This window comes from Triturus cristatus, chromosome 7 (assembly GCF_964204655.1).
Source record: "Triturus cristatus chromosome 7, aTriCri1.1, whole genome shotgun sequence".
In the NCBI taxonomy this organism is placed as follows: Eukaryota; Metazoa; Chordata; class Amphibia; order Caudata; family Salamandridae; genus Triturus; species Triturus cristatus.
The window spans coordinates 569,472,936-569,498,951 of NC_140590.1; the positions used below are offsets into that span (position 1 = coordinate 569,472,936).

The following is a 26,016-nucleotide window of genomic DNA, read 5'->3' on the forward strand; positions in this document are numbered from 1 at the left end:
GAGTCTTCATCACCTCACGAGATTGTAGCAAATTTTAAAATCATCACTAGCGAGATAAACAAGGACTTGAGGATCTTTCCTAAAACGAAAAGGTATACTACAGACAGCTGGTTTAATTCTTCTTGTTCCAAGGCGCACCACGCACTCAAACTAGCTTTAAAGAAAGTCCCTAGAGATAAAACAGAGGTCACTCAATGCAGAAAATTTTATAACAGACTCTAATGAATCGCAGGAAAGAACTAAAAGAAGAGCACTGGATTGCTCTCCATAAGAGCTGCAAATTAAAGGACTCCTCATCTTTCTGGGCGGTCATTAATTCTTCATTCCTCTCAGGTCCAAAAGAACGTGGCACCATAGAGGTCACTATAACCGAGAACGAATGGACAAACTATTTTTTGCACATGTTTAGTCTGACAGACCCATCCTTGCCATCCCTAGGTCCCGTCGAACAGACCATACTACCCCCCAGTGACGCCTCCAATTCTCTTCCTTTAGACTTCACCTTGGCAGAGATAAAATCAGCTCTCAAAGCTAGCCGGGGAGGGAAGGCTCCTGGCCCGGACGGGGTCCCTGTGGACTTATACAAATCCAACATTGATCTATGGGCCCCCCTCCTACATAGAGTGCTGGAGGCCACCGGCGAGATTGGACCGATGGACTCCTGGTCGGAGTCCATTTTGGTCCCAATTTTCAAAAAGGGGGACCGTAACAATCCGACCTGTTATCGACCCATCTCATTACTTGATTCACTAGGTAAAGTGGTGGGTCGCATCTTACTCGAACGGTTGCAATGTTGGACGGAGGAAAACAACATCATTTCTGACCTCCAATATGGTTTCAGGGAGGGCCTGGGTACCATTGAGCAGGTTCTAAATTTGGTCCTAATAAGAGGCAAGTTTGTAAACGCAAAGGGAGGTAGACTCTACATGGCTTATGTCGACCTCTCGGCAGCGTTTGATTGCGTTTCACACGCAAAACTATGGACCATCTTGTTAGACATAGGGGTGGACAAGACCCTAGTCAATTACATAAGAGAACTCTACTCAGATGCTACTTCCAGAGTCAGGTTCGGCATAGGGGGCCAGTTATCCTCATCGTTCAGGGTGGAGCGGGGAGTTAGACAGGGCTGCGTCCTGGCTCCCTTCCTCTTCACCATATATAACAACGGTCTAGAGGCAGCTATGCTGGAGGAGAGCCAGGACCTACCACAGATTAACAACCGTTCAATTCCCGCACTATTATACGCGGATGACGCGGTAATCCTTGCACGCACTCCACTAGAACTACAACGCTCCCTAACCCGCTATTACAAATTCATTTCCAACCTAGACTTAAAAATTAACACAAACAAAACCTTCATAATGACTTCTGGTAATAAACCACTAAAGGGACACGGTACCTACATTACAAATATAAAGATCGATCACACTACAACTTATCCCTATCTAGGAGTGGTGATAGACGAAAAGGGGACCTGGAAAAGGGCAATTGAAGCCAGAAAACTTCAGTTCTTGAAAGCAACGATGGCTCTAGTCTCTTTTACTCAGAGACTCGGAAAGAGACCTCCCAAAGAGATTCTTGAAGTCTACCGCCCAAAGTGCATTACCACCGCCACTTACGGCGCAGGCATATGGGGATATGCTCAAGTGGATTCCATCCAAAAAATCGAAAATAGCTTTCTGAGATATCTACTAGCAGTCCCCCAATCTTCATCAACTTATTGCTGTCACCAAGAACTTGGCTTGCCATTTATTTCTGATACCATCCGGATGCAACCAATTCTGTTGTGGCATCGCATTTGGACTTCAGATAAGTTGCTTCTTACTCAAGAAATCATCAAGGACTGTCAAAAATTAGAACACTTTCATAAAATCCCCTGGTTGCACTATGTTCAGAAATTTTTCATAGACCTGGGCCATCCAAATTTTTATACAGTTCCCCTGGACATGGCAACGATTCCACGCAAGCTACTAAAGGCTGAGTGCCTAAAACATCTAGGTGATCTCCGTCTGGCCGTTGAAGCCAACAAACTTGCCGTCCAGCATTCTTTACAAATTCAAACCTCACACAATATTGAGCCCTACCTTACCTTAAACTTCCCAACCTATGACGTCTTTCTACTCACCAGATTCAGATTTAATAACTTTCACCCTCTTATCACTTTTCCCAACATCAATGACTGGTCAAAGGAGCTTTCCTGTTGCCCTTGCGATGACACTTCCATACAGTCCCTCCTACACGTTACTTTTTTCTGCAAATTTTATCTTGAACCAAGAAAAAGGTGGTTGAAACCTCTTTTGCTACTAATGGCCCTACGTGAATGTCGCCCGGCATTGCTGGCACTACAAATGTTGGACTCTCCTCTGCTATCTTTTAATATTGCTAAGTTTTAAAAATTCTGCATTAGGCATCGAACTAACTTACAATCACAAGTCACAACTTCATGACTGTTAGTTGTATTTTAAATCAATTCTACAAAAAAATCTTGTCTTATAATTATCTGCTCAATTCAAACTTCAAATGTATTATGTATTCAAGTTCTGCTATTTTGCACTTGACAAGCTTTGCTATCTTTGCACTTTTCCACTCCTACACAGAACCAACAAGCTCTTACGTAATGTCGGTTTCTCTTTAAAAAACCTGAGTGTTATTTCTACATTGTGTAAATTCTGACAAATTTTCTATGTGTATTTGTATTATGCTTTTATGGTTTTGCCACGCATTCCGAATAAAGCTTTTTTTTTTTTTTTACTCACATGCTTGGATCCCTGCCTCGTGATCAATTGATGTATATAGCAATACGACGTCAAGCGTGACCATGATGTATTTCTGTTTCTATGGGATCCCATCAAATTTTCTTAGAAAATCTGATGGAAGAGTTGTGACACACTTCTGCAAGAACAAATCCAAATACCTTAAACAATTCTCCAGTAGGGTCCCAATTGAACTCACAATGGGTCTCCCCGGTAGTACCTTAGCATTTTATATATTTTAGAAAGGAAATAAATCATGGCGACCCTCGCATGCAGTACCCGTAGGTACTGATATTTATCCCATTCCAGTAGGTTGTGTTCATACAATAACTTCAGTTTTGAAAGGTATTCCTCTTTAATTTTCTACATGGGCTTCCCCAAGAAAGTGGGTTGTGCTACCAATTGCCTCTTTGTCTCCATTAAATACACATTTTGATCCATCAGTACAGTGTTGCCCCCCCTCATCTGAGGGCTTGATAATCAATGAAGGATTGTTCTTTCAGTCAGGGATTTTTTTCCAATCTTCAGGTGAGAAGTTACTTTTCTTTGGGTTATTGTGCCACTTCTTCCTACATTCAGGTCTTTGGTTTCAGCCTACTTTTTACCTGGTCGTCAGTGATAAATACTATCTCTTTCAGGGCATCTGCTTGGGAAACTGTTCTTCACAATTCCTGATCATTTCTTCCATTTTCTTCACCCACACATGTTGAAATAGAATAAGCTAACTTCAACCCCCTATTATCGGAGTTCATAGTATCCTTAGTCGTCAGATCATGAATGGCCAGTAGGTTAGGACCATCAGCAATTTTAAACATGGAGGGTCTCGATCTGGCCATGGTATCAGTGGCCACTCTTTTACGGCTTCATTTGATTATACCTATGGAGTTTTAACGTTCTAGTATATTTATAGAGCTAAAATCTAGTGTCTGTGAAATCGAGGCTCAATTTTGGTCAGAAAATTAAGCCCAAATTGAGTATTCTGTCTTGATTCTGGTTTATATTCAAAGATGAGCTATTTATTACAAGGAGCTTAGTTGTTGGGGCATCATCTGTGCACAGTACTCCTACTTACGACCTCTGTTCTTTCCTCACCCCCTTAATTTTGCCACCCCTTTTCCTGCAGTTTCCCTTTTGAAATGTTGCTGTGCCCTGCCCCTTCCACCTTGACGTGTAGTAGGCGAAGTTCTCTGTGAAAATACACCTTCTCTACAGATGTTTCATCTGCACTAGAGCCGGCATCAGAGCTGAGCTCGCTGGGAACCCTGTTGACTGGTGCCTCCATTCTCTCCATAGCCTTAAGTTGTCGAACTTCGGGGCATATTTACAAGGCACTACCGTCACCACAATGTCACTTTTCACGATGTTGTTGTACCGATAGGGGCTTCGCCTTATTTACAAGGCAGCATTATGCCACTAAACGTGGCTTAACGCTCCCTTGTAAATAAGGCACCCTTTCACGCTATACTTCGTGTGAAAGGGGAGGTCAATGGGTGTTGCGGTGGGCGTTCCACAACAACACCCATTGATTTTGACACTGCCTCATATTTACAGAGGTGGCATAAATATAGGGCAGCGCCAAAATTATTGAAGAGAAATGTTTAATTTCACCTCGTTTTTGCTGTTTCCATGCAGCACACATGGAAACAGAAAATGCCATTGCTTGCTTACATGCAGGAAGGTGTTCCTTCCTGCACGTAAACAATCAATAAAAAAATGATGCTTTGCAACTTCTATGTGTGCCGCATTAAGCATCACAAATAGAAGTTACAAAACGCCATTTAAAGATTGTTTATGTGCAGGAAGGTGTCCCTTCCTGCACATAAACAATCTTCTCCTGCAATGCAGACACCCTTGTACTATGGTGCATGGGTGACTGCGTTGGTGCTAGGCAGCTACATTTAGCTCCAGCACAAGGGGAAACGCAGGGCTGCACCATATTGTTGTAAATATGGTGCAACCCTGCGTTTCAGAAGTGGCGGAGCGTAGCATTAAGCCAAAGAGGCTAACGCCGCGCTCTGACACTTCTATTGTAGATATGCCCATTCTTTGCAGAAGTGTAGATGCGGCCAAATTAGTTATCTGCCCTGTCCCTGGTGAAATTTCGTGCTTTTCTTTCCATTATTTCTGCATCATATTCTTTTAAGGCTTTCACCATTTTTATAATTTGTTCCTCCGTTGTCGTATCATCGTTATATTTCTCCAGCTCTTTCAGGACCAACTCCATCTTTGTTGACTGTTGTTCCATCTTTCTCTTTGCATGCTTAGATAATGTCCTCATCAGTCTCACTGAATGTTCCACTGTATTTTCACACCATTCATTTACCAGATCCTCGTCCATGTCTTCATATGTGGGTAGTAGCATTATCCGTAGACCTCTGGGTATTCTCTTACATTTCATATATTTGGTGAGTGATGTCATTTCCCACCACTGTTTTGCCTCAATTCTCCTTGCTTTCTCTAATCCCTTAAATCAGCTGGTCCAGTGTTTTCTTCCGTGTTTCTCCATTCCTGGTTCTTCTGTTTTTAGTTCTCCGCCTGGCGAAAGCAGCGCTTGCGCTGCCCTCACCATACAAACGCTTCTTGGAATCAATACGGATTCCGAAGCTGTGTCTCAGCTCTGCCTGCAGGTTTCATTTATGCGCATCGCGTCGCATCACAAATTATGCTAAAGGTATTGCAATGATTGCACTGGAGACATGTCAATCACTCCTGGTTGCCACACTGTCCCCTTTTGGACCCACCCACCAGGATTGGATCTTTTACTGGTGGCAGTACACAGGCTGTTTTTATTGCTTTTAAAAAGTGCGCTCTCGCCGTCCGTCCGTGTCAGTACTACACCACTATCACACGCAGCTGGCAGAGATCAAGCTTTGTGCCCATGACAGCGGCACCTGCAGCTAGCTACATCACTGGCACGAAACCCAGCGACCGAATTAAATCATTTTAAGCAAACGAGAACACGCCGTGCTTACTTCGAAGATCTTGAAATACCTTTGGGCGAGTTTGCGCTATATAAAATTGCAACAACACCACAAAAAATATCCTGCATCACACGGCTAAGATCAACACAAACTGTGCAGAACCCTACAAACATAGGCTAGGAAACATACACAGTATGTGCATGAACACTTTTAGTGATAGTGTGTGCGTTTTAGTGACTGTGGACCCGGGAAATTTGAGTTCTAAACCCGGCATTCCCAGGTTGTTACTACGATTAGAGACTGAAAGTGGAAGGTTGTGTGCAAGCGCCACTGGTGGGCCTCCTCTCACCGTCATGGTGGGGGAGGAGGGATCCTGCCCACCTCCAAATGGCCAATTGTGCACGTAGTGAGTGCATCATACTGATTTACAGTTGGCTTCTAGGCACTTTGGGTGTGTGGTGACGAAGTACAGCGGCATTAAAGTCACTTGCGCAGGAGTGTCAAGGTGTCAGAGGAAGGAACCCGAGTTTAGGGACAGTTCGATAGCAGGGCAGTGGTAGTGCAAGGAAGAGCTATGTGAAGGGCGGCCCTTTTTAAAGTGAACACTAACACAAAGTACTTCAAGCCAGGTGTTTTTGCAAATGGCCAATTGTGCACGTAGCGTATCATACTGATTTACAGTTTATTGATTTATTTTTAAAGTTTTGTATAGCGCGAACATGACCCAATCTGTTATCAGAGCGCTTTACATACGAGATGAGGACGACATAGGTAAATAGTTGTGGGAGAAAAAGCATAAAAATATATACCAGGAAAACAATAGAATATTGGCAGGCACACTGAGATCAGGCATTTGCCACGTAGCTTGTTGAGCAACAAAACAAGATGGGAGACAAGAGGAGCGAAACTTCTAGTTCAGCGCAGAGTTCAACAGTAAGGCTCTCACTTCTCTTTTGAAGGCAAATAGTAGGGCACTCATTCCTCTTACTATGTGACGGTTTCCACCCAAAGGCATTCAAAGACCACCTTCTGGTAGGCCACTGAACCCTCCTGCTATGTGACAGTTTCCACCCCCAGAAACTCAAAGATCGTCTTCTGGTAGGGCACTCATTCCTCTCACTTTGTGACGGTTTCCACCCCAAGGAACTTAAAGACCGCCTTTTGGTAGGGCACTCATTCCTCCTGCTATGTGACAGTTTCCACCCCAAGAAACTCAAAGACCGCCTTCTGGTAGGGCACTCATTCCTCTTACTATGTGACGGTTTCCACCCCAAGGCCCTCAAAGACCGCCTTCTGGTAGGGCACTCATTCCTCTTACTTTGTGACGGTTTCCACCCCAAGGAACTTAAAGACCGCCTTCTGGTAGGGCACTCATTCCTCTTACTTTGTGACGGTTTCCACCCCAAGGAACTTAAAGACCGCCTTCTGGTAGGGCACTCATTCCTCTTACTATGTGACGGTTTCCACCCCAAGGCCCTCAAAGACCGCCTTCTGGTAGTTGGCTTCTAGGCACTTCGGGTGTGTGGTGACGAAATACAGAGGCATTAAAGTCACTTGCGCAGGATCAGAGGTGTGTCAAGGTGTCAGAGGGATGAACCCGAGTTTAGGGACAGCTCGATAGCAGGGCAGTGGTAGTGCAAGGAAGAGCTGTGTGAGGGGCCGCCCGTTTTAAAGTGAACACGAATACAAAATACTTCAAGCCACGTGTTTTTACAAATGGCCAAATTGTGCACGTAGCGCATCATACTGATTTACAGTTGGCTTCTAGGCACTTCGGGTGTGTGGTGACGAAGTACAGCGGCATTAAAGTCACTTGCGCAGGATCACAGGAGTGTCAAGGTGTCAGAGCGATGAACCCGAGTTTAGGGACAGCTTGAAACATAGTGCATACGGAGTTACAAAGGAAACTGGCCTTGGTCGGGGCGTCACGGTCCAAACTTCCTGCTCAGTTGTTTCATGACCCGAGCTCTGTGCTGTGTGCTTCCAACTGGCAGAATATTTCAAGTCAAAGTACCACGCTGTGCTTTAATAGAGAAGAAGTGAATTCTTAAGCTGAATGCGAGACTTCCATCGGACATGCCATGTCTATGACCACGTTGCTGCTAACAGTACATCTTGTAATAAGCAAAGCACACACGTGTTGACAATTGTGGTTTGGAGAGGGCTCGCCTTCCAGCACCGTGCAGCAGTTGTGCTGTTAATCCCGCAAGGCCTGGCTGATGCCGGCATGCACTTTCTAACTGAGATGCCAGTCAGCTGACGTGGTTAGCCTTCAGTCAGATCCCTTAGTGCTTTTCTGCGTGGAGTGTAAATGTACACACCGAATACTACTCAACTGCAAGAGCTTTATAAACAAGCTTAGTTTGGCTTCCTCGGTCTGCAATAGTAGTTTAACGCTTTGTTGAAGCACTGCAGGTCATAGGTCACTTTTTGTTTGCTGCTTTGCTTTTTTTGGTGTCAAAAACTTTAGTTTTCAAATGTGCGCGTGGCAGTGGCTTGAATAGCTTTTGTCACTGCTGATAGTTCAGCTTTCTAGCTCCTGCACTCGTTGGGGTGGGCTACAGATGCTGAATCGCGGCTGTTAGTCATGTCCTCGGTGGAAGGAGAGAAAGCAGTAGAGAGACTTCTGATGCCGCCTCTCTACTGTCCTGTTCACTGAGCTGCGGCCTTGACGGTACATTCTTTTGTGCAGTTGTCATGCGGACATCACCAGCACTTGCGACTGTTTAATTGACAAATGTGTTTATTGGTTGCGTACACCTACGATTAGCTAAGTTTTTCGTGCTTAACTTGCCTGCCCGATAAACACAGGAGCTGTTGGGTTCTTGTTCTCTCCCAGTAAGTGTTTGAAAGCTTTCACCACACACAACAGGATCAAACATAGATGTATTCATGTGTGTATCTATAGCGCTGTGGGCAGGGCTTTAAGTGGGATGAATAAACTGGGGGTCTCTCAAAGGGGCGTGGTCAATGTAATTAAGGGTGTGGCTTAAAAACATGTAAGCTCAAAATCTGTGCGTAGCATAGTGTGCCGCCCGACTTGTATTTGGCTGTTTATCATTGCATCCAAATACAACAAGCAACATCATACCTACAAGAAGTCAGGACTATTGGCTTTGTCAATGGTTGTTAGTTGCATAAGATAAATAAACAGCAACAATGGCTTGTATATAATATTGAAAAAGCTTCCACTTAAAGCCCTGGTGACACCATGACAATGTTGCTGCTCCTGAGTTTCAAAAAGAGAAGGGAAACCCAGAGAGAAAATGACTCTCTTAAAAGGATTTCCCTTCCCCCTACAACGCTCACCTGGCATGAGATCATGCCATAACTTCTCCTCTAGTGAGAAGTGAGCAGTGTGAGCGTGCACATGATGTGCCTGCTGTCACTGCTGTCTGGAAACAAGCATTAAAAATGCAATAGGTCTCGCCTTTTATTAAGTTAAAGTCATTTGCTTTGCTATACAATACCATTAGCAAAGCAAATGGCTTTAACTTAATCAAAGGCGAGACCTATTGCATTTTCAATGCTTGTTTCACTGTGGGTGCGTTCCGCAGCTAACCTCCATTTACCCTGCCTGTCTGCCATTTTAAGGGATTACTCTGTGATGTTTCCATTGCTTCGTATGCACGAGTTCAAATCCACTTATTTAATGTGTTCTTCATACAAAAGCAATCCTATCAATGCTTGCACTTTCTCGTTCTATGCTCTTGTAATTCTGAATAATTACACGTCTCTCTGGTATTTCACATAATGCTCCATTTTTTCTCCTTTGGCTCATTGCTTCCTCTCCTCTCCTTCTCTATTTGCTATTTCCATTGTACTCAACCAAACAACCGTGGACCTCTGTGCTCTCTTCATTTCATCTGGCATGCACGTATCCTTCAGTGCATTTAAATGCTGTGCAGAGAATGGGACTACACCATTTACACTTCTGACTCACCACCTCTATGGAGGATTCCAGGCACATTCGGCAAGTGAAAGTAACCTTCCCATGCACCCTCCGGTGCGCGTGCCAGTCACCCCCTTACCTTAGCGAGACTATGCGTGCTCCCAGCGTTTCCTCCTCCGTCCTCAGTTATGGTGGAGGGAAGTGGTTTCTTCTTCCAAACCACTCAACATTGACCTCGTTTCACCGCGCACCTACCGTCACAGTATATATATTTCACTTACCTTATTTATACTGCCCTGCATGGTAAAGGCATGAGTGGTAAAGACAGATGCATGGCATTCTATGCAGATATGTTGAATATGTGAAAGAATGGTGGCACTGCCCCCTGTATCTTAGGTTCATGGACCTGTCCATGGCATTCGACTCAGAGAATAGATCAAAGCTGTAGCTAATGTTGTTGGATCTAGGGATCGAGGCCCGTTTGGACAACTTTTTGTATTACCTACATGTCGATCCGAATGCCACGATGTGCATTAGCTCGAATGGCGACATGTAGCCTGAGTTTTGTTTAAAACGTGGAGTGTGGCAAGGGTGCATATTCGCCCCTTTACAGTTTATTATACAAATATAAATGATATTTGCCACCATTTGGCATCTAGTCCTGTTGACACCCTTAGAATTGCTGGAGTTCAGGTACCCGCATTGTTATTTGCAGATGACGCGGTCTGCTAGCCCGTACTCCAAAAGCGCAGCTTGAACTTGTAAACCCGTTTGTGCTCTTTATGAGTAATTTAGATCTGACTACAAATTATGGCAAATCTCATGTCATGGCTGAGGTCCCTGGTAAACGTACTTTAAACAGACTTATTTGTAAGGGACAGTACTTGTTGGGAGTAAAGGAGTTTTGCTATCTGGGACTCCCTTGTAATTCGGCTGGCACTTGACACTCTCAGGCGACTTCTTGTCATTTAAATCTTGGCAGATCACTCCAGTCCCTCACTCAAAGGTACTATTTCTCCCTTGGTAAAGCTGTACAATGCCCAGTGTATCCCTGAAGCAGTATACGCGGCAGGGGTCTGGGGTTACCACAAAGCTTTTTTACTTCAGATTGTCAAAAAATGCATTTGCCGCAGGATTTTACCTCCTCCCCCGACAGCTTCTAGTTATATTATTTATGCAGAGCTTGATCAGCAATACAGTCCAATTGTCATCTCTGTTGCTTTGGATTGGCATCTGGGTAAATCCCCATGCCAAACTAAACAGGGACATTCTCTTGGATTGTCTTGCCTTAGAAAAAGGACACGCCATTCCCTGGCTGAGCTGAAGTCTTGCGGTTGTCTTTTCTCTTTCTGTCACCCACAGCCACAACAAGAAAGAGGATACGTTAATGGTTAAGTGTTCATATCTCCAGTTTTGTAAGGAAAGAAGATTTGCTTCGGAAAGTACGAAAAGCACAGCCTGACATTATTACAGGTTGTTCGCTTCTCCTGAGCCAGTTTTTAGGTCTCGCCTGGCGAACGCAGCGCGAAGCGCTGTCGCCAGCGAGATCTATTGTTGCTGACTTGCCTCGGAAGTGGGACAGGAGATGGACACGCGCATGGTCTCGGCGGATTTGAGTTGGTGTACGCGCCTACAGCCACGCGGCGTGCACATCTCCTGTCTCCCTTCCCTCAGCAAGCCAGTATGCAGTTTCACTTTCGTCCTCATTGTAGAAGTTATTGCATCTCAGCTCATCCCCTGTCTGTCTGTCTGGGTCCCGCTCTCTTCAGTATGTCTCCTCCCTTTATATCAGTGTGTCCTTCTCTCTCCTCCTGCCCGCTCGTTCCCGGCCCTCTCTCTTCACCTGCCTCCCCAGTCCTGCCTCTCTCAAACCTCTCCTCGGTGTCTTAGCCTCTGTCTTCGGCGCTCCTGCTTCAGGGCCGGTCGTTTTCATGTTCTCTGTAACTTTCCTTTCTCCGTCTGTGCGCCCCCGACACCCGGCCCTGACTCTCTCTTGCCCACCCGTGTGCTCTGGGTCTCCTCCGCCCCCTCACGGACCGCTCGGGGCGCAGCTTCTGCTGTCTTCTTACCTTCACTCCCCGGCCCAACAACAGCTACTATTGCCCCGCTCTCTCCGGTGTCTTCTGCCCGCTTCCCATCACACGCATTCTCTCTCTTTCTCTCCAAACTCCCGTCTCCCCTCATTTCCCCGCCCGTCCCCATCCCCCCGGCCGCGGGCGCAGCTCACCTGTCTCGGCGGCTCGCGCTCGGCCCCGCGCGCAGGGCTCTGGCTATTGGCTCCCTCCTCGCCTGGCCCATGCCGCCCGCGGGATGCCGGGCATTGGGGGGTCCGCTCCCGACGGCCTGTGCGGTGGGCGCTGCAGGCAGGTGCCTCGCCCCCGTGGCTCGAGACTGGTGGGTTCTGAAGTGACAGCGCTCGCCATCTTATCTGCCGATGCGTGCTCCCATTGCGCTCGCCTGGACACCCGACAGGAGATGTGCACTTTCCCCCCGTACAGTCCATGTGCACGCTCACGCTGTCTGTTCTCTGCCAATGCGCGCTCACACCACGCTCGCCTATACAGCCCAACGCCACACGGACACGCTCGCACCACTTGCGGGACGCAGCATTTGGTTTGCTTTAACATAAAAGCCAAGCACAAGGTGTGAATACATTTAAAACAGACTGAACTGATAGAATAGCCTAAAGGCAGCATTACGTTTTTAGCCAATTACAACGCAGCTTTCTAAAAAAAGCATTTGCAAAGCAATATGTATCGCATTTGCGAGAGTTTAAGCTTTTAGCATTGTAAATGGCAATGCTTTTATTTATGTTTTAAATACCAAAAAATAAATAAGAGGCATTTTCATATACAATGCCAAGAGCTCAAACTTGCGTAAGTGCGAGACCTATTGCATTGCAAATGCTTGTTTATCTTGGGAGTGATCTCTGCTTTTTCGGATTAGGTCTAACACGCTACGGCATCTTTTGTGTTTTGCTGGTCCTTGTTTTTATTTGGGCAGGTCTGCAACATGATGTCCGTGTGATAACCTCTCTGAACAATCCTTGTTACATTATATGTTGTTTTGTGCCTATTATAAGCATGCACGCCCACACTTTCTCAAGCCTCTGTTAAAAATCCTTGGTTATCCCGGGTGCAATGAAGCGTTACAGCACTTGCATTTGCTAGACACTTCAATCATCTTTTTCAGAATATGCTCTTTTTTAAAAAGCTGCTATCGGAGACAGGAGAATGATGGAGGGCTAATTTATTATTCAAGGATGTGATTAATTCTTTTATCATGTTTGGTACTCCTGATTTGTGTGATTCTTTTTTTATCTGCTTATTGTTTTTAGTGTTGTTTTTAGTGGTTTTAACATAACATTAATTTGCACGCTTAAACATTTACATGAGCACGCTATGTATTTATCGCTGTTCGCTGATAATTTTTGACCACCAATTTTTAATTATACCGATGTCTGAACTGTGGTCTTTTCTCTCTTAATGGTGTTGTTTCAGTGTGTTGCACAATGTTGTATATTCCCTGTGTCTTTTATGGCTTGTTTTGTCAAATACAGAATTATTGAGGTTTCAGGCATATTATAGCTTGGAATTAGCATTTAAAAAACTTTAGAAATTCACAAAAAAATCATAGGTTTCAGGGGCGTTATAGTTAGTTGGACATTTCACACGCACAAAACCATGGAAATTCCCCCGTTATAGTTAGTTCAGCTCACTATAACTTGCGCGCCCGCAATGCACTGCTGATGACGTCACATATTACATCATTGATGTCATCAGTGATGTCATTTGAGATGTCATGAGTGATGTCATGAGTGATGTCACTGATCATGCCATGAGTGATGTAATATGTGACGTCATCAGCAGTGCATTGCGGGCGCGCGAGTTATAGTTAGCTGAACTAACTATAACGGGGGAATTTCAATGGTTTTGTACATGTGAAATGTCCAACTAACTACAACGCCCCTGAAACCTATGGTTTTTTTCAGTGTATTTCTAAGGTTTTTTAAACGCTAATTCCTAACTATAACATGCCTGAAACCTATGTTTTTTTCAGTAAATTTCAAAGGTTTTTTAAATGCTCATTTGTAACTATAACGTGCCTGAATCCTATCGTTTTTTCAGTTAATTTCTAAGGTTTTATAAATGCTAGTTTCTAAATATGCCTACAGAGGTCGGACATGTGAAGAAAGAAAAAAAACACACAGAAAGAAGAAAAAGAAATGCAGAAAGAAGAAACAGAAGTCCTCAAAGACGAAGAAAAGCGCAGGAAGAAGGAAGACGTGCAGAAACAACAAACAGAGGAGCAGAAAGAGGCCTTGCTGCAAAATCATCCGGTACCCTCAACTTTTTCAGATGGGTACTGGTGGTAACTGATTCTGAATAACCAGTCCTAGAGCCAGTGGTATGCTAAAAGACACTTGGAATACAGTTAAAACACCTACATACACTAGGTAACACTATGTGTTGGGGTACCCCTGTGATTACCGTGGCCTCCTCAGTAAGATCCTAGTACATAATAGGGCAGGAGGATTAAAACTACCTCTTAAAACGCGCCACAGGGTGCGTTTGCACACTGGTGAAGGGGGGGGGGGGGCAGAGCTGACGTGTACAAACACGCCCTGTGGCCGTTTTAATTTGGTGGATAAAGTCCCCTTGAATCCTGAGTGTCCCTTGGGTCCAACTAGCCCACCAGGTATCTCCAGTTAGCGCCACAGAGCTGCGTTGCAGAGACGCGTAAAAATGGGCACGGCCTGGACCACCTCTCTGCAACGCAGCGCAGTGGCGCTTACTGGAAGCACCTGGTGGACTAGTTGGCCCCCATGGGCCCTCAGGATTAAAGGTGAATTATTTCCCCAACTTAAAACGCACCACAGGGCGTGTTTGCGCATGTCACCTCAGGCCCCATCCCCTCTCTTCACCACTGTGTAAACGCGCCCTGTGGCCTTTTTAGGTTGTGAGATTAAGTCCCCTAGAATCCTGAGGGTCCCTAGGGTCCAACTAGCCCACTAGGTTCCTCCAGTAAGCGCCACAGAGCTGTGTTGCAGAGAGGTGTAAAAAGGGGCATGTCCTGGACCACCTCTCTGCAACGCAGCGCAGTGGCGCTTACTGGAAGCACCTGGTGGGCTAGTTGACCCCCAGGGGCCCTCAGGATTGAAGGGAAATTATTTCCCCAACTTAAAACGCGCCACAGGGCGTGTTTACACACATCAACTCAGGCCCCGCTCCCTCCCTTCACCACTGTGTAAACGCGTCCTGTGGCCGTTTTAAATTGGGAGATTAAGTCCCCTAGAATCCTGAGGGTCCCTAGGGTCCAACTAGCCCACTAGGTACCTCCAGTAAGCTCCACAGAGCTGCGTTGCAGAGAGGTGTAAAAAGGGGCACGGCTTGGACCACCTCTCTGCAATGCAGTGCAGTGGCGCTTACTGGAAGCACCTGGTGTGCAAGTTGGCCCCCAGGGACCCTCAGGATTGAAGGGGAATTTTTTCCCCAACATAAAACGTACTACAGGGCGTGTTTGCACACGTCACCTCAGGCCCCGTCCCCTCCCTTCACCACTGTGTAAACACGCCATGGGGCTGTTTTAAGTTGGGAGATTAAGTCCTCTTGAATCCTGAGGGTCCCTATAGTCAAAGTAGCCCACTAGGTACCTCCAGTAAGCGCCACAGAGCTGCGCTGCAGAGAGGTGTAAAAAGGGGCTTGGGCTCTGAACACCTCTCTGCAGCACAGCTCCCTGGCGCATACTGGAGGTACCTGGTGGGCTAGTTGGCCCTCAGGGACCCTCAGTATTGAAGGGGAATTAACTCCCCAACTTACAGCTTGCCAGGAGGCGCGTTTGAACAAAGGTGAAGGAAGGGGGCGGGGCCTGAGATGATATGTCTGCAAACACGCCCAGTGGCGCGTTTAAAGTTGGGGAATTAATTCCCCTTCAATCCTGAGGGTCCCTGGGGGCCAACTAGCCCACCAGGTACCTCCAATATGCGCCAGAGAGCTGCGCTGCAGAGAGGTGTTCAGAGGCCACGCCCCTTTTTACAAGACTCCGCAACGCAGCTCCGTGGCGCTTACTGGAGGTACATGGTGGACAATTATCGCCGAGGTATTATTTACGTACAGCATAATGAACTTGAAGTCTGTTAGCTTGAGCGTTGAACACAGCGAACAATCAGCTTGAATTATAGATTCAAGGTGTGGCATTTATTTTATTTTAATGTTAGAGCACTATAGTTAGCAGTAACTGAGCATTGCACAATATTATTTGTTTTGTAAAGGTCGTTTTCACTGATTTGTTTTTCCATTTCATGCATAATCAATGATTAACGAACTATGATGTCATTGTATATATGTAAATAGGATCATGGACTGATCTGGATCTTGTTTTTTATCATTTACAGACCCCTGATGAAGGGTCAATGTAAGACCCGAAATGCATTGGGTTGTGTTAAACATTTGGAGATCCTACTCATGATGAAAATGTTACGTGTGGCTTAACAGATGAATTCATTTCAATAAAATATTTAAGTAACCTAAGGAATAATCGTTTCGCAATATATTTTTGGAAGAAGAATTTATTGTGGCGAAATACAGAGGGGAAACGTATTTAGTTTCCGTGTGAATGTGCACCCACCCACCAGGGATTGGCTCGCCAGACCTGCCAATCATTTGTATTTCGTTTGGCGCTGGAAGACACAGGGTAACAGCTGGAGTAGCACACTGAGAAAAATAAGGTTTAACTTAAAACGTGAGAATTTTGAGTGCCCTGAGAAACTTCATCACACAATTATAGCCGCCATATCGCATGGTCAGTGACTGGCTACCGCCCTCCCCCTATGTCCACACCACCCCCGGACACAACACCTAGACGTGGTATCTTTGGAAGGCGGGAGGTCGAGAGACCCCCCGGCCGTATTTATTAAGTACAAAAACAATACATTTTTAAATTTGCATGATAAACAATTATACAAAAATTCAGCAGGACATTAGATACATTATTGTCAACAGGTGTGAGTGACTATCCTTAACAAAGACTCTAATACAGATTGTTTCCTAACCGAGTCTAACATCCTCCTCTGCATTTTTGTATACTAACATTTCTGGGCCATATGGCAAGGTCGCTAACCGGTGTCAGGTCCTACTAGCTGCGCCTCCCCTACAGGTGTGCGCATGCTCAGCCGGGCCCGGTAATTACCCGGTCCACGCCGTGAACTCCATTTACCCACTGAAGGAGGGCCCTTACTCTGCGCCATCCGGTGACGTCATGAGTATGCGCGCGCGGGGTGGCTACCAGCCTAAGGAAAGCGTGACTCCCCAACCCGCGCTCCTTTGAAGCACCAGTTACCTTGCCCCTGAAGTTCCAGGAGGAGCCAATGGCCCCTCCCCCTGGGCGCCAGGGCACGTCCGTGGTGGGGGAGCGTCCAGGGGACAAGGGGGTCACCTGGGCGCTCCCCGCCGCTTTATCCCCCCAGAGGCCCGCCCCCCCCCCCCTCCCCTCTGACCCGGATGTCGATTAACGTCATCCGGGTCACGTAGGCAGCCAATCGGTGGTAGGGCGCGCCCCCAGTGAACACGCCCCACCACCGAGAGGTCCGGGGGAGGTCGCCGCACTGCCATGCAGGCGGAGGGGCCAAGGGCCCCCCCTTTCCATTCAGCGTGTCCCTGCAAAAAGGCTTGGACTCAAAAATAAATAAGATACACAAATCTACCTCCGCTTGTGAGGGCACTGCATAGGGACAACGGCTGCGCCAACTTCAAACCCGAGCAGGAAAGGTTTGGGTTCAGGGCCACCCTATCCATTAATCTGGGGTCAACAATGGGGTGTGGATATACGCTTAGGGGCCTTGCAGGGTGTGTCGATGTAAAGCTAAGGGTGCTCTCGGAGAAATGCCGGCTGCGAAGACATTGCAGCATTCTTCACACTTACCTCTCTGCGAGGTCCCACATCAATGGCTTCATTCCCAAAGCGTCAGCGGCTTCACCGACCACCTGCTTCACAGTCTAGATAAACATGACACAGAGATGGGAGAGATGTGAGGGAGAGAAAGCATGACACAGGGACAGACAGAAGAGGAATGAGTTGTGTGCAGAGGTAGCAAGGTAGGGAGAGAGAGAGCGTGAGAGAGAGAGAGAGAGAGAGAGAGAGAGAGAGAGAGAGAGTAATCGACTAACAGAAATGGGAAGGAAGAATGAGATACAGAGAGGGAAAAAGAAACATACAGGAAGGAGGCTTGAGGGAAGTGAAGGATATTATGGAAGAATGAGATAGGGTAAGAGTGAAGAAGTCCTGGCCTCATAACAATTCTTTGTTCTTCTTTCTCCTGTGTGTGTCTGAACCTCAGCTGTGGCCCCTGGTGGTTGTGTAACAAATCATGAAAGCTCCTCGGGTGTCTTCATACACAGCAGTTCTCAGGGTGCTGATGAGTCTAGCACTCTCCCTTCTTGCCTCTTCTCTGTACCAGTTTGTCACTTCCTGTCATCTCTGTGCCAATAGGACATGGTCTGTTTCTTTCTAAGTGTTCGGGGCAGGACTGGGAACCAAAAGCAGCTCTATCAAAAATGCTCACATCAGTCCATCTTCCCTTCGTCTCCTCGCGCAATATCTTTCTTTCAATCATTCTTTTTCTCCTTCTCTCCTCTCCCTCTTTACTCTCCCTGACCCCCTTTCTATCTCTGTTGAAGCCTTCTCTGCCTGCTTCAGTTAATCTTAGGGCGCTGAGAAAAGTGACAGAAGCACCATGCGCATCTATGGGCTCTCAAAACTGTCCACTAAGGGCTCTAGCCAACCGGGAATATGCCTGGTGGAATAAAAGACCTGTCCAGCCCTGCCCATGCTTGCTTTGACAAGAGAACACATCCAGCTACCTATCTGTGGTAATTTCTGTGTTCTTTTAAGCTAGAATTTGTGGTGAGCTCTCTCTTTGTTTTCTTTTTTTGTTTCCTGCTAAGTCTTTTTCTATATCTCCCAGTTCAGCCATGCACAGTAATCCCACATACATGGACCAGATTTGCAGAAATATGATCTAACTACCATAGGGTTGGTCTAACTTATGAGTACATTTCCAGTATTTTTGGAATTCACATTGGTCTGCAGGAGTAGAACTCTGAGGCTGTGATTGCTGCAGTTACCTCAGTGGTACCCTGTGAGTTGAGTAGCAGCATGAGCAAATGGACACCTAAATATATGCTAATACAAGAATATCTGAGAAGGTGTACTTTCTATCTTTCATTTTCCCACATCAATTTTGATGTTGTTGACATTTTAAAATGATCCTATTATTTGGCTGACACCTGCTTTCCGCCCCCAAAACAATATAAATATTGGCCCCGTCCATCAGGTATTCGCATTTCACTCCAGCCAGTATTGCACTACTTTCCTTTTCGATCTGTATGTGTCTTCATCCATGGGAATTCCAGCCACCTGCTGTCCAATCCACTTAGTTGTCTAGTCCACTTCCAGAACTATTGACTAACTCATAAACTAGAGTAGAAGGCAAACATATCATATCCAATTTGATACATTGTTGCATTCTGTCCAGAGCAGCCGCGGTCGGTAGTAGGAGTTCCTGCAGGGCGGTGACGTAGGGAGGGGGAGGGGCAGGGTGGGGGGTAGTAAACTATGGATTACGGAGGTTTACAGGTAAGTAAACATATAAATTAATAAAACGAATTTCGTTGCATCCAATGCATCCCCAAATGCGATGCAGTGCACGCAACAAAATTAGTTTTATTAATTTATATGTTTACTTACCTGTAAACCTCCGTAATCCATGCTCACATTGTGAAAGCTGCCGCTCGCATATAAAATCTACTCGAGCTGCAGAAAGAAGAAGCACCATCTGGAGTGCCAAGTGGTGCCATTCGTGTTGTTTTTACAGCACAGAACAAGCTCTTGGAGCTAAAAATCAGCACGAAGTGCCAAATTCCGCTGCTCGCAGAAATATCACAGAATTTTTAGGTAACCCTGAAGAATTCCCAAGTAAAACTCAGCAAGTTTCGTCCACCCCTACTAATGTCTCGGACACAGAAGGCCCTGCACCCTTCTGGCTTTTTGGGTGCCTACTAATTTTAACTGCCCTACTTCCCTACACATAAATGAAAGACATGGCCCATCGTTTAAGCTTTGCCGAATTTGCAGTTGTCTATAGGCATTTTTCCAGGGATATGGCTTTGGGTGGCAATTACAGAGCAGCTTTGGAGGGGAAGCACTTAATGGAAGCACTTAATGGCGCAAGTCCACCATACCATAGTAGCATAGCAAATTGTTATAACTTATAACTTAACGTAGTTTGCGGAAACACTCTTGTAAAGCAATTGTCCTACCATCTGAGAGACAATGAAAAATATTCCTGTCTGAAACCCTGATGGTTTCAATGCTGGTTTGGACCAGACAATATTCTGCCTATGATGGATCACTCTCAATTTGATGGCTTGCCTGTTGCAATTCTGTAAGCGTCTCTTCTGCTGAAAAGTCGTTCCTGATGGCAACTCCACCATCAGGAACACCCCTTACCACCACCCTCAAACTGGGAGAATACAGCAGATGGGTTTCTCCAATTTTTTGCCAGATTTCCTGTTATGACTTTTCTCCTGTTCTAGGGATGTATCAGAAGCCCCTGCAGCCTCTGCAGGGTATGGGGGGGGGGGGTCACAACCCTTCAGCCCCCACCCTCAACCATTCAGAGGGGCATCCATTCAGCCAAAAGCCAAATGATATCTGTGGGATATGGGAGACTGATGAGCCCCTCTTCACATTCTGAAGGGGGGCGTTTTACATGACGTCAGAGCCCCGTTCTTGTTGACAGATAAAGCTCTGACAGGACAGAATGGACTGAGTGGAGTTACGTCTATTGTACAGTGTCCAGCTTCAAAACGACTGGAGAGTCAAGGGTAACACGGAATACCTGGGTTATTGAATTGGAGTGCAATAGTACCTGAGGCCCTGGGCTGATATTGGCAAATGACAGCACTCACCACATGTAGAAAAGGGCACACATCAAACATGAGTGTGTGGAGGAGCACTGTACTCACCACTTAGGGTATGTCTGTCCTCGTTAGTTTTTGTTTTCACTGTGCCCACCTTTTTGCATGACTTTCGCATACCTTTCATTTTTGTATGCCACTGTACATTTTTCGTGTGCCTGTCACTATATTCATCCTGTTGTATATGTCAATGTTGTTTACTTTATGTCTATCCTTTTCCTTAGTTTCTGGATGTTACTGTGATCCTTGCTTCATTTGTGTCTCTTACTGTACCCATCCCTAGGCATGTCTGCCCCAGGACCAACCACTCACTTTGCGTCTGTCACTTGAACTCCAATAACACCTTTCTATCCCAGTGCCCAACTCTCACTTTGTGTCAGACACTATGCTTTCCTTCAATGTGTGTGTCACTGTGTGAGCCCCTCCCTTGGTGCCTTTCACTGTACCCCTCTTTATTGTGCCCGCGTCAGCATGTCCTGGCCTTTGGTTTTCTTCTCTGCATCCAACCCTTACCCTGTGCCTCATAATGTTTAGTTTGCTGGTCTGGCAGGTAGAGCTCCTCAAACAGTTCTTACCATCAGCGGTTCCTTGTTCAGTTTCATTTTCAGCGCCTCGAAGACTTCCTCCTCCAGGCCCTCCTCCTGGATGCGCTGGAGCCCAATGTTCATCAGCAGGCGGCAGGCCTCAATGCGATGCTGCAGGTCAGGCAGAGCACAGAACAGTCTGGTTACCATACATTCGAAGGAGGCTGCATCTGCTGGTGGACGGGTGACACGGGTTCAAGATGGAGCTTTGGCCACCAGAACCACATGTATGACTTAAAATACATGAACCAAATATTTCCTGAAAAGCAGGCTTCGAGTCTGGAGGGCCATGAAGATGAAAGGGCAGCGGACACATAATAACTTGGGGTTTCCAGAGATCTCCTGCTCTAGGCAATGAGACAATCTGTAAATTGTGAGCATTCCTAAGCAGAACAAGTTACACATCTTTAGGGAGACTGTGATGAGGCACTGGGTACAGGGCATGACCTCGAGTCGTGACTTCCGGGCATAAAGAGCAGGGGTTACGGACATTGCCCTGATATTACTGGTCCATGGCTTATCTGAAGTGCATGGGTAGGGAATTACTGTCTGGTATGTCAGCACTGATGAACCATAACTGACAGGTCTTTTTTTAATGTTTTGAATTACAATCACAATGCCCTTTCAGCTATGATGTAAAAATTTATGTCATACCCATTAATTATTTATTTTACATAATTTGCAAAAAAAAATACATTCATCAGATGAATTACGAATTTGAAACAGTTAGACGTCCAGACATTTATGTACGTTTTACTAAAATTCATAACGCTGTTATGTGGTACTTCTTTCAACACAACACACATTTTCAAGCTTCAAAATATACAGTATAAAATTACATTTAAAGCAATATGCTACTGAGTGTTGTTACACTTATTAACCACTTTGCTTAATAGCTGAGCAACAAGAACCTGGCAATGACAGCATAGGACCACAGTATCAGTTACTAATGTTCAAGGATTTCATAGTTTAAGAAACAGGATTTTTGGAGTCAGTTTTAAACATTAACTTAACACCTACAAGTACAAATTTCTCAATGCTTTTTTGCAGCTAACCTTAACTGAGCATCTAATGTTAAAACAATGGTGAGAATTGTCTCAGCCATTTGAGGAAACACTGTAAAGATGCTCAAGACTTATTTATCGTTTGTGCATTCATAGAAAGAACAGAGTCATATTCAGTGAGCATCTGAAATGCGACTTGTGCAGTACAGCACAACAGATGTTATCAATATCCATTATCAATGCAGGTACTGTACACTCGTTTACTCTATGGACAAAATGGAATGGGCATTTTATAATGAAACTGATACAAAATGCACTACACTAACTGGAAGATATGGAACTGAGCCTTAATGAGTGTACATTCATACAAACAAATCACACATATAGACGCTTACTTTATGCCACCTGCCCCATCCCACAGCAAGCAGAGTATTTTTTTGGGCTATTATTGAGAAAACCTGATCCGATGCATTTCGACTTGAAATCAAGTCTTTTTCACAAACAAGTGTATATCAATTCTAACCAATCAAGACAGGACTGGCTTTAGCGCTGGTGCTGCTTGGTGCAACAGTCATTGTTGGCACCCCCAATGACCTCCTCCCCCATGGATTCCCTCATTTCCACTCCCCAGCTGTTCCCCTCATCCCACATGTATTTCATTTGCTTCATAGCACTACTCTTACCAATGTAAGGTGTCAGAGCACTTACCATCACCTAAGCATCATACAGATAATTAATCATTTGTGTTAATCAGTGTGTAGGAAATGTGAGACAAGACAATGAATACAACAGGTTGTAGGAGCTACATGTCATCCATACTAGCAGGCACTATGTTTAGGTCGAGCATTCAAGACCTCTTGTATATACTTTAGAATATACCTATATGTGTATGTACTTTGTGGGCTCTGGAGATCAGCCCTAGGACTTGCCTGCTTCCTCGTAGGGACTTTTATTTCTGTTCAACTGCCTCTATTTTACTGTCTTGATAGAAAACGACCAGTAGAGGTCAGTAAAATACCAGAATTGGTGTATGCTTGTTCAATTGACTCTATTTAACTGTTTTGTTAGCAAACGACCAGTAGATGTCAGCAAAATACCAGAATTGCTTTCTGCTGAGGAACTTTCTTTTTTTTCTTTTTCTGGCAACTGCCTCTAATTAACTTCCTTGCTAGAAAACGACCAGCAGAGGTTAGTAAAATACCAGAATCCCTTTAGCATTCTCTAGATTCTATTCCATAGAAATTGTCTTCCATGAGCACCCGTAGTCAATAATATTTTTTCAAATCTTGTATTTTCAGTGATATGACCACCGAAGGCCCTGATTTTTTAGAAAAAACAGAGCTTTGGACTATACCATTTCCCGCTGGAAGGCAATATTTCTCTCCATGTATACCCATACCTGGCATGTCACGCATTTTGGTGCTTACTTTCCCTCCATGTTAAAGAACAGTAGATGTTTCATCAACCAGGCTAATGTGCAGCATAGCTAAATACATATAAGGTCCCAAAGGCGAGACCGATTGCATTGCAAATGTTTGTTTAGTTGGCCTTGAGAAGCACAAACTCAGAATTTGACATTTAACATAGTCTTTGGGGATGACTTTACTAATAAGAATGTATTTCTACCCGAACAAACCTTTTTTAGCAACATTAGGATAATAAAAACCTGCAGAAAAAAATAACATTCTACCCTACAGCTTGAAGTTTGTGTGCAGCTCTTTGATAGCAGTTCATAGCTCATTGTGCTAAATTAGGATTGTAACTTATGATCTGAAAGTAACAAAAGGATCTAAGTGACAAAAACACTAACACACTGAGCTATCTACATCAAATACGGTTCTTTGATCTGCATGTTACACATTCTTTGCATCAGCCATATTAACCCTTTGTGCTACCTTAGATGAGTCAAAACTCCCACTAGACAAAACTCCACTCTCTCTCCAGAAGGCATTAATCACTAGAGTTACCTTAACATTTTTTTTGTTGCTCAAAAATTGCTGGACACACAAGGAATTCTGCAACAGGTGCTTTTAAATCAATAAGCTATTTCAAAAGTCACTGCCCCCGATGTGGTGCCCGGTGCAGAGACACCGGTCACACAACACTAAAGCCAGCTCTGAATGAAGGTTTGAACCAACAAACAACTACTGGCCACCCTTCCACGACAGGGCCTTTACAAATGTGTGCTGCTCTCCAGGGACATGAAAATGCTAAGGATAAGGTGCGTAGTGTGAACTCAAAAGAGGGTGTGAATAGGGTGAAGAGAACCCGCAAGAGGCACGCATTTTGCAACCCCAGCAGACATTGCTATGTAAATGGCAGTACATAATAATGTCAATTTGATGGACAGTATGGCCCTTTCCCCTAGCAGTATGGTCACCTAAATTCACCATGCAAGGTATTTTAAAGCCTCCAGTTTTATGTCAGTGAGGTGCTGGGGACGGATAGGTCCTAGATGCTTTAGCCCTTGATCCCTTGAGGGGGCGGAGGGGGTCGATGGGGCTCTTTAGAGACTTCTTAGTTCAAGAGACCATGTGGGGTTGGGTTTGATCACAATCTACTCAGATCTAGAGCACATATGGAGGTTGAGGTGATGTCATTATTAGGTACCCAAAAGAGGACAGGGCATAGAACTAGGTAGAATCTCTGATCATTCCCTTACGGGTCTAAGGAACTGAGGAACTAATAGCACCTGTATCCCACTACCACAAAGTATTATCACTCCTAGCCGCACCCACGAGCTATTATTAGACTTGAAACCTGGCTCCACGAACCCTGGTAGGATCTTCTGCTGCCCACCTTATATATCTTAGAATGAAGCAGCTGGTGGAGGAGGCCCCGAATGACGACGTCAGTGTGCACCTTGCTCCAGTTCACCAGCAGGGGCAGAGCCTGAGAAACAAAAACATAGAGTCAGAAGACAGTTACAGAGAGTAGCAGCAAATGAAGAGGAGCACACTATAAAAGAGAAAGGAAGGGCTCACACAGCGGGAAACAGAGGCTGAAAGGGGACAACAGGACTAGAGAATCGCACACACAGTGTGACAGAGAATGGAATAGGGCACAGAAAACACAAAAAATGGAGGATGTATGCATAAGGGACATAGAGAATTTAACGGTGTGCTGAGAGGAAGAAGAGAGGTGGGCGGCTGGTCTGTCAAGTGTCACATAGTATGTGATGCCAATGCAAACTAGGCTTATTTCAATCCCGGAGAGTAATGGTTAAGTTGGGCATTCTGCTTCTTTGGAACACTTTCCTTAACAGACTACTCCCTTGTTTAGTACAATATTGTCCAGAGAAGCTTCTGCAATGTGTGTGTACCCTGGAGTCCTTCCACCACCTGCCACCTAAGTTTTACAAGGCTTCGCTGCTCATCATCTTTGGCACCAACTGAAGATCACCTGTTGCCTCTACCTCCATCGCGTAAGTATGCGCTTTGCCTGTAAACCATCGTTCAAGAGGCTTTGGTGGTGGAAGCATTAATGATTTTGTGGTTTGACTATCATGATCTCCTGTCTGCTGGCCTTTCAGTTGGCCAGATTTGCAGACTAACAAAGGCACAGAATACTGCTGCCCTTCTTGTTTTAGGGCTTGACAGGACAGATTACACCACTCCAGGTCCAAAATCCCACAACTAGTTTTAAGTAGGGGATAGGACCCTGTTAAAACTTAAGTCTTACTTTTAGATGTCACAACAATTGTGCTCCTCCTACACTATCGAAAGGTTTTCTTGTCACCTTCCGATGCATGACTTAATGGTTAAAGATAAAAACATGTTCAGCACCCATGAGAGACTGATCACAGGGGTAACAAATAAAAACCCACTCAATATCCTCCAAAAACCTTTTTTTCAGGGTCCCTCTCTGTGAACTCTTTGCCCCTGGG

At 45.3% G+C, this 26,016-nt stretch overlaps 1 protein-coding gene across 1 annotated transcript in view; it reads right to left on the bottom strand.

Moving 5' to 3' along the window:
- The window catches only part of HEATR9 (HEAT repeat containing 9), a 237,439-nt gene that overhangs the window by 41,360 nt on the left and 170,063 nt on the right, over positions 1–26,016 (bottom strand). The window contains exons 10-12 of the mRNA XM_085614945.1: positions 24,930–25,022; positions 21,118–21,237; positions 17,487–17,560 (exon numbers count right to left, since the gene is read on the bottom strand). Of these exons, the coding sequence (XP_085471071.1) occupies positions 17,487–17,560; positions 21,118–21,237; positions 24,930–25,022 (287 nt within the window). The remainder of the gene's footprint in view (positions 1–17,486; positions 17,561–21,117; positions 21,238–24,929; positions 25,023–26,016) is intronic.